The 9,853-nt window shown below is 39.7% G+C and overlaps 1 protein-coding gene and 1 pseudogene across 1 annotated transcript in view; one reads left to right on the forward strand and one right to left on the reverse strand.

Annotated features, from left to right (window-relative positions):
* Positions 1-3,910, forward strand: part of NDC1 (NDC1 transmembrane nucleoporin) — a 47,563-nt gene extending 43,653 nt beyond the window's left edge. Inside the window, exon 18 of the mRNA XM_049617149.1 lies at positions 464-3,910. Within this exon, the coding sequence (XP_049473106.1) occupies positions 464-527 (64 nt within the window). The 3' untranslated portion in view covers positions 528-3,910. The remainder of the gene's footprint in view (positions 1-463) is intronic.
* A 1,279-nt stretch (positions 3,911-5,189) lies between these two features.
* The window catches only part of LOC125913675 (40S ribosomal protein S15a-like), a 10,155-nt pseudogene continuing 5,491 nt past the window's right edge, over positions 5,190-9,853 (reverse strand).

Here is a 9,853-nt window from a genome sequence, read left to right on the forward strand (position 1 = left end):
CCAAGCTGTTACCTTTGAAAACGATTAGTGGAGTCTATTGTGTTTTAACCAAACATTTTAGTTTAAAGGATTTTATATTAAAGGCAATTCAAATACTCCACAACTCAAAGATAATGTTGGAATCTGGTTTAAATAAAATAATAAAATCCAGAAAATCTACTGCAAGGCCTGGAACTCTGCACAGCAGGTTCCACAGCAGAGCAGGTTAAAATCGATGCTTTCACTTGTCAGTCTTAATTTGCTTTGGTCTCTTAGAAGGTAGAAGCATGCTGTTACTGAATGCAAGCCCTCCTCCTCATTAGATTAAGGAGGGTTTTCATCCAGCTTTCTCAGAAGTACTAAATAAGTGAAGATTTCTATTCATTTTTAATTGTTTTGAAAAATATTGACTCTGTGCTCTGTGGTTCACTTAATATGCTTAATGTAAAATAAAGCTTATGCTTTGAATTTATGTTTCATTTAGTGCTGTGCAAGCATCTGCAGAACATCAGAAAAGACTTCAACAGTTCTTGGAGTTCAAAGAATAGCTCAGTAATATAAACTGTGTTCATTACACTGCTGATACAGCTACAGATGGGACAGTAAATGTTCAGCATTCTTGGATCAGAAGAAAATGGACTAATTAGATGCTTCCTTTGTCGTGGTGGTTGCTTTGAAAACTATACTTTAATGGGAGAAATCATGGAAAGAAATTCTCAACAGAATAACCGAAAACTGCCTTTTCTGTACCGATTGCTTTTTGTGTGTGTGGTATAATAAAAATCTTTATTCAATTTTACAGAAGCCTCTCTGGCAGTAGAAATGTCTTTAGCTTCTATAGCTTAATAATAATAACTGGAAAATGTTTAGAATTTACTTTTGAGCTGAGTAGAACCAGTTCAGAAGGTAAAATAGATCGACTTGATTCAGTCTTCCTGATTGCTGTGAGTTTAACTCTCTGTGCACTCGAAATACGTAAACTTTTTAAGAGTGGTTTCTGCTTACTGAAGGATGAAATGGTAATAGTGGAGAAAAATTCACAGAAAAACTATTGTTTAAAGGACATATTTTGTTAATCTGGTAGGTTGTGTTTTTCTTTCCAGGGACAAATTAAATTTGCATGATTGTCCAAAAAAAAAGGTCTCAATTTACAGATGCTAACTCTCTATAAAGGAATGTGGAAAAATTCAGTTCTTAAGTTACAAGATCAAACATTCATATTTGATTTTTGAAAGACGATTGACTGACAACTATGAGTTTGTTTTGTATCATGCTAGTAAACAATAAGTGTATGGGTATTTTCCCCAACTAGTTTTGCTTTCTTTTTCTGGAACAAAACATTAAGCGATTGCAGAGCTTTTTAAGTGAGAGAAGAAGTTTTGCAACAAAAACCAGGAAACTTTCCCTTTCCCCCCGCCCCTCCCCCCCCCTTCATATTCATTAGATCAAATTATTTGGTGAAGCTCGTTTGGCCTCACAGAGGGAGCAGCCTTTGCTGTGTTAACTGGCTAATAAAAATATATTAGGAAAATCTTTACAACCAGAAACAACTTAGTCATCAAATAGCAAGTGAAACCAAAATGTCAGAGGGCTTACTGTACTTGGGAGTATGTTGTATGCCCCCAAAATGAGCAAAGTAATTTTACAATTTATTAGATCAGCTTCTTTGGAGATGGAAGATTGGAAATCCCACTGGTAGTATTCACTGGACTAGCGTTAGACTGAAATGCTCCCTTGTAATTCTTTCCCTATTATCTTTTCCTTCCACCCTCTCCCAGTTTTTTCTTTAAAGTCGGCACAGTATTGTATATGAATCTTTAATGTGGTATGTATGTCTACCATTTGTCTGATTACTTGATGTATTATATCTTTATTCCTTTTATTTGTTGCCCCATCAACCAGCGCATGCCAAATTATAAATGAATCCTGCTGGCCTTTTGAGCGTCTTTAGGAGACAGTTCCCCAGTTGTCAAGTGTTTGGAGTATTTTGGCTAATTGCCATTGCTTTATTTTTTCTCATCTGAAGTGGAGTGATCTCTTTTTTGAATATGAACATTGAATTTCGAATGTGGTAATTCCTTGGAGATGGCCAGAAGAGTGTGGCGAGGTTGACTGAAGACTGTTGAATTCCATGTTTTGGAGCTGTTGAGCTTTTTCTGTTGCACTGTCTGTGCTGTCCCTAGCTGAGGCATTTTGGGAGAAAAGGACTCTTAACCTTCTGCTTCCCTTAAAGAATCGTGGCACTTCACCCACTGGATCCCGGAGATTGACGAAGAGATGGTTCCTGTAAGTTTTCAGTGGCTTGGGTAAAGTATCTGGCCAGGCTTAGGTTTTTGCCATTTCTCATATGCTTTGGGAAAAGGTACATGTGATGAGCAATGTGAAAATTTGAGAGGTGTTCATCCCTATTTTCTCTCAAGGAAATGTGCTGTGTACAAAACACAGGTCACATAATGTACACCTGGTGGAGATTTGGAAACTCCGCCCAAATGTGGATTGTATTTAGTAGATAAGAGAGGTAGTTCCTTTTCCCCATTATGTGTTGATAACCTACACACCATCCGCTGAGGTAGGGTATTGCTCGGCCACCTGTTATTAAAGGGAGCTCCCTCTCCTGTGTACAAGGAGGAGGGTCTTAGAAAGGCTAAGAGGAGGAAGCATTTCCTTTGATGAAGTCCTATCCTGCCTGTGAGCCTACATGTGCTCTATAACATTGGCCTGAAAATTAGAGAGTGTTCTTTAAAAGCGTTTCTCTGTCAGTACAAAACATGGTTCTTTTCAGCACTTGTAATGTTTGCTTCACCTTATGGGGGGTATAAATTCAGGTAGCTTCTTTCCTGGGGAACCGGGAAACTGTCCTAGAATGAACCGTGTATACCTTTGAGTAGATGTGGGTAAGCAACAATTTGTTACTTTGCCGGATTGTTCCTTGATAGTTGGTTTGTGTATCTTCCTGTAAATGTGGTAATCTATTTTATCCTTTTGTATATCACTGATACTGAATTGGGTAGAAAAATAAATCGACAGTTTTTCTAAATGGGACTATTAAAATATGTGTATCCTTAAGGTCATTTATTTAATATCTTGTGTGTGTGTGTTCTTTTAGCCCTTTCAATCAAGCCTCAGTTGCTTACAAAACTTGAAAAGGTTTAACTTCTTGATAAATTAGCTATTGCCCCTAACTGAACTAATTTGGTGGATATCTGTGTTCAACGATAACCAAGGAACCTGAATTCCGAAGGTCTCTTTCTTCCTTGTCTTGGCTGCCTTTCTTCCAGAACTAAGCAAAGGATGTAGGTGCTGAAAGCCATCTCTTAATAGAATTTTCTTTTCTTGCCAGTATACTGTTTCTGAATGGCTCATATTCCCCAGGCTCACGGTTATGTCTGTCAACTTTACTTAAATTAGTCTCAGTCTGAACATCACCTCGAGGTTGTTGAGGCACTACACTAAGGCCCTCAACTCCCTCTTTTACTCTCCCAACCCATAGTTCTCTTTCTTTAAAATCAAATAGCTTAAAACAAAGATGGCTTTAATTCCTCAGTTAATAAGCCAGCTGTTATTAGCAAGCTGCTGACCACCGTTTTAAAATAGACAAAATTGTTCTTGTTTTAAGGGGTATAAGACAAGGTAGGACAAGCACATAGGCCTGTAGTTCTCAGTCATGGTCCTAAGCAACCTTGGCAGTTGCTGTACTGATGTGCAGGTTGATCCAGAGCTAGCTAATCATTCAAAAACATTCACGGAATGTCTGTTACAGCCCAGCTATTGGAAACAAATTGAACTGTGAACAAGACAGTTCTTGCTTGCCCTTGAGAAGTTTATAATCTAAAGCGGTGGCATTTGAAACTTGGAATCAGAAACATGAGCCTCTCAGAGAGTGCTTATTAGAGGTGTAGAGTCCAGGCTCCACTTTGGTACAGATTATGCCTGTGCACTGGTTCCCAAGAGATGTAGTTTGTAACAAATTCTAAGCAGTGGTCTGAGAATCACACTGTGAGAAGGGTTTATTTTAGATCAGGAGTTCTCAAACTTAGCATACATCGGAATCCCTTGGAAAGCTTGTTAAAACAGATGGCTAGGCCCCACCTCCAGAGTTTCTGATTCAGTAAGTTTGGGGTGGGCCCAAAATTTGTATTTCTGGCAAGGGTCAGGTGGTGCCGATGCTGCTAGTTAGGAGACCTCACTTTGAGAACCATGGCTCTAGTGGATTGTCTTCTATGTGGTGCTCTCAGATGAGTGTCTGAAGCACGTGAACCATCATTTGCTATAAGGCATACTTCTGATGCACTTATTGGAAAGCATGAAGAATATGGTTAGACCCCAAAGGCTGAGAAATAGGTGTTCATATACTTACCTTGAAATTGCAGCAAGTGATAGAACATGAACTGCCCATCCATGTCATTATATACTCATGTTCATGTTCCCTTTGCCTGGGTTTGTGTCTTGGCATACTTCCTGGTCTTCAGGATGAGCTTAGCCTTTCTACATACTCCCAGATAGAATTCGATGTGTTTTTTCAACGTGTTGTCATTCCCTCTTTGTACTTACCACATTGATTTGTAATTTAACTGATTATCATATGTATCTCCTTTTAGACTATGAGCTCTCTCTCTTTCCAGGATTCCAGTTACACTTTCTTAATATACCATATGTGTCTTAACTCGTCTTCTCTATTTTAATATTTTTGACTTTCTATGCTTTATTTTGGATAGTTTCTTCTGACCTATCATTTTCTTCCAGTAAGTCTAATCAGCGGTTAAACTTATCTGTGAACCCATGGAGACTCTGCTCCACTGACCATGGTTTCCCAACAAATAAGTGAAAGTTAATAGTCCTTTCTATGGTTACTTTAGTTTTCATCTTTAGCAGAGCTTTGTCTACAGAGTCTGAAATCTAGAGCGTTTTTTTGTTGGTAAGTTTTGTGACAAAATTTATTTGGCAGCAAAACCTGACCTGATGTGAGGCTCTTTGTAGACTTAATTTATTCCACGTAGTGAGACTATGCTTACGTTTGCTGTAGTATGTTTGCTTATGAGGTGCTGTCCCAGACCCCATGAGAGTGTTATGTAATACACATCGTGATTACCTAACACCTGAAAAACTGTATTCTGAAACATCTGGCCTTGGGCATTTAAGACAAGGTGTTGTAGCATTTTTGTAAAATGCTGTTAATTCTTCCATTCACTCATCCAGCATTCACTCACTGCCTACTGTATACCAGACCCTGTGATAGGCTCTGATCGTACAAGGTCATAGACCTTGTCCTCAAAGGGTTCTCCACCCTGTGTGAGAGAAGTAAATGGAGGCAACGCATGTTCCCACAGAACCTTTCCCTATTTATTTACAAAATTGACGTGTCCTGGGGCGCCCGGGCGGCTCAGTCAGTTAAGCCTCCAACTTCAGCTCATGTCATGATCTCATGGTTCATGAGTTTGAGCCCCTCATCGGGCCCTGTGCTGTCAGTGCAGAGACTGCTTCAGATCTTCTGTCTCCCTCTCTCTCTGCCCTTCCCCTGCTCATGCTCTTTCAGAAATAAACATTAAAAACAAAAGACAAAAAAAGCCAAAATTAATCTGTCTTGCTGTTGCTGTTTGTTGATTGAGCATCTGTCCTGGCCCTAGCCTACTCCAAGCAATAGCTGTTGCTTGCATTTGTGCCCACTTCCTTTACGGACCCTTTCAGCACTAAATGCAGCATCTCCTTAGGTGTCCTGGTGCTAGCTTGCTTTGTCACTTGTATTATTTTGCAGGAGCTGTGTGACTCTGCCTTGCTCTCAACTTCTCATGTTCTCTCTGCACACACGTCTTATCAGATTCTGTGGAGTATGCCTTGCAAGTGATCCTGGTGGTAAAGCAGTCCTGGAAGATCTATGGGATGTTCCCTGGCAGGCAAACATTAAAAGGTGACCTCTAAATCACAGACCTTTACCTTGACAGTCTTTTAAAGATACGTGGACTCTTTTTTTTTTTTCAATATTTATTTCTGAGAAAGAGAGACAGAGCATGAGCGGGGGAGGGGCAGAGAGTGAGGGAGACACAGAATCCAAAGCAGGCTCCAGGCTCTGAGCTGTCAGCACAAAGCCTGACGCGGGGCTCAAACCCACAAACTGCGTTTATGACATGAACCAAAGTCAGATGCTTAGCTGAGCCACCTAGGTGCCCCCAAATTTAAACTATTTTAAAAACTTACTTGTTTTAGAAGATAGAGAGCAAGCAGGGGAGGGGCAGAGAGAGAGGGAGAGAGAGAGCCCCAAGCTGGCTCCATGCTGACAGCACAGAGCCCAACGCAGGGCTTGATCCCACAACTGCGAGATCATGACCTGAGCTGAGATCAAGAGCTGGTCGCTTAACAGACTGAGCCACCCAGGTATCCCTGGAAATAAAAATTTCAACTATACTGACATCCCACTACTCACCCATCAGAAGGGCTTAAAAAAAAAAAGACAATGACAGGTGTTGATGAGGATGTGGAGCAACTAAAACTCCCATAGACTTGCTGGAAGGAGTGAACAAATGGGCAGTAACTACTAAAGCTAAGCATATGCCTACCCCAGAATCTACCAGTTCCACTAATTGGTATTAGTGCATATCCCAAGATATGTAAGAGAGATTAGTGCATCTCCCCCTCCAAAATTCATTTACTAAGGATGCTTGTAGGAGTCTTAGGATTTTTCACAGTAGCCCCAGATTGGAGACAATTCAAATGTCCATCACTATAGTAGAATGGATAAATGTGCTGTACTTTTACAATACAATTTTATAGAGCAATCAAAAGAATGAACTACTGCTGTGTTAAACAATGTGAGTGAAGTTCATAGATACAATATTAAGCAAAAGAAGCCAGACAGAAAGGAATATATACTGTGATTATATTTATATACATTTCAAGCACAGCGCCGTATGTTTTCACCCTGTGAATAATGGGGAGGGGGCGGTATATTGACTTGGGAGAGTCGTGAGCAATCCTGAAGTGCTGGAAATGTTCTCTATCTTGATTTGGGTTATGTGGGTGTATACATATGGAAATTCAATGAACTATATAAGATTTCTGTCCTTTATGTATGTTACACTTGAATTAAAAAAATATTATGAATTAAAAATATTATGAATTTAAAAAATACCCATTATAATGGACAGAACCACTTACAAGGAGGGATAGACCAGTCCACGGTTTAACAAGAGGTATTTTACATACCTCTCTTAGTGACTAATAGGACAAGTGGGTTTTAGAAATCAGTAAGGATGTAGAATATTTAAATGACATGATCAGCAAATCTGACCCAATGGACATATAGGGAACATGGCACCTAACAACTGAAGAACACACATTCTCTTCAAGCTTACACTGAACATTTACAAAGCTGGCCATATGTGGGTCCATAAAGCAAGTCTCAACAAATTTCAAAGGATTAAAATCATTTAGAGTATGTTGGCCATAGGACAATTAAGGTAGAGATCAGTTAAAAGTGGTAATTAGAACACTCCATATGTTTGGAAAGTAAGAACTACACTTACAGGTAGTTACAGGTCAAAGAAGAAACCACATGGGTGGGAAAAATTATTTTAAATGGGCAATAATAAAAATACATATTGAACTTATGAGATACAGCTAATGCTATGCTTGGAGGGAAACGTATACCCTTAAATGCATATAGCAGAAAAGAAGAAAGACTAAAATGAGTGAGTTAAGTACCATCTCAAGAAGCTAGAAAGTGAACTTAATCACGTTAGTCTTTACCATGCCTATACCTTTTCAGTGCATGTGTGGAAATGTATTATAATTTCCAATTTACTAGCTCTCACTGGAAACTGAAATCTGTGAGTTCCTTGGGTTCAGGGATGATATCTCATTTTTTATAACCCCAGTGCCTATATTAAGTGCCTGGCATGTGGTTGATACTTGTTTGAACTGAACTGGGTTCATCATCAGTGCCTTTGGGCTTTTAGAAATCCAGAGTCTCAGACTCAAGCACTTGCAAAAGCCAGACAGGTGATGTGATGAGCGAGGCAGACCAGAGAGCACGTGCCCCATCTGGAGGGAGGACCGCGGCTGCTTGGCCCTAGTTGGTTGTCGCTGTGGGAGAATGTTGGCCTGAGAGGACTAGATCTCTCCATTTGTTGTTTATAAGAAGGCAGAAATTCAGATTTTGATGTGAAATCTCCATTTTTAAAGTGTTGGAAACTAATTTAAAAAATTGGGCAAGTGCCAAACCAAACGACATGGCCCTTTGGCTGCCAGTTTTCAACCTCTGTTTTATTTCACACCTTAAGCAGTAGGAATGTGTTTCATGTCTAAATGTCCCAGCCCACAGACTCTTAAGTAGCCTCTTCCATCAAGTGTATTTCTGACTGAACAGAAGGGACATGGCGGCTTCCTAATTGGATTTCTGGGTCATATCTGTAAGAAGTTTGCAGGGTTCTTTAAAGCCTTCTTTGTAGTTGGCTGTTTACCCCAGCTGAATCAGACGTGTATTCATTCCCAAAGATTTTTTTTCCCTCCTTTTGTTGTAATATTCTTAATGATGCATTCTGACTTTTTCACTCTGTTTTCTACACATTTGTCACCACTTCTGCTTTTGGATCTTCATGCTGGAAAATCTGAGGCTTACATGGAAGATTGATTTTTAATGCCCCTTGCATTGTTTTTCAGCTGTAACATTTGCATGCAATTATGACATTTTAAAAATAGGAGACCACGGGGTTTGAAAAAAAGATTCTTCTGGGCAGATGAGCAAATGGAAAGGCCGGCCTTTAATTTTGTTAACATCCCAATTACATCGTGGTAACCCTTGTGACGATTTCTGTCCCTTGTAATGCAACACCTGGTTTTTGTTCCAGGGACAGGGACCAAGCCTGGCTGACTCAACCCTTGCTCAATCATGAAAGAGTTGGCTGGAGAGCTCTGGTTTTCCACTGACCAGCAGAGGTCACTATTTCAAAGTTGTTAAAGGAGAGATGTCTGCAGTCCACACCACTTCTCATTTGTTTAGGGGGGAGATTTATTTTTTTCTGTATTTTCTAAATGTTCTTTTAAAATCGATTGTTTTAGTATCTTACATTTGAAAGTGCTGATGGCTTGAGTGGGATTCTGTAGATAGATGCTCATAGAGCAATAACTGCTACCATTTATTGAGCACCTGCTGGGTGCTGGACAACAGGGTCCATACTCCATACACATTATCTTTAATAGCCATTTATCTGTCAGGGTTATGTCGTTTACCTCAGTTTTCTAGGAGAGGAGGCTGAGGCGAGAAATGACACAATTTGCCCAAGGACACACAAGTAATAGAGATGGGATTCAGATGCATGGAGATCTGTCTTCAAAGCCAGGCTCTTAATTTTCTTGGGAGCTGTACTTCCCACCCCACCCCCCCACTCCCCCCCACCCCAGGAAGGAATATTTTATCATCTTGAAGAAACAATCCCCAAGAATGTGTGAGAGGAGTATGTATTTTTGAAGCAAAACCTTAGAAATAGCTTGCTATTTTTCCTTTGCAAATTTCAGCCTGTGATTTTCTTGCAGAATCTAGACTTTACTCCTTGTCTTCTTTGAAACGGAACTGTGATGCTCTGTCAGGCTTTGCTCCTTCTCCTCGTGAAGATGGAACATTGTCTCCAAATATGTCTCAAGCTTAAGACTTATTTAGTTGAATCAAGTTTAGTAATGAGAATTCTTATTTCAATGTACAAGTCCAATGGAAAACTTCCTAACTTTGGACAGAAGTACTGTTTGTGAATGAAAAGATAAATCTGTTTTAGTGGACTTTTATTTATTCGTGTTTTTTTTTTTTTTAATTTTTTAACGTTTATTTATTTTTGAGACAGAGAGAGAGAGAGAGCATGAACGGGGGAGGATCAGAGAGAGGGAGACA

The sequence above is a fragment of the Panthera uncia genome, assembly GCF_023721935.1.
Source record: "Panthera uncia isolate 11264 chromosome C1 unlocalized genomic scaffold, Puncia_PCG_1.0 HiC_scaffold_4, whole genome shotgun sequence".
NCBI classification, from domain to species: Eukaryota; Metazoa; Chordata; class Mammalia; order Carnivora; family Felidae; genus Panthera; species Panthera uncia.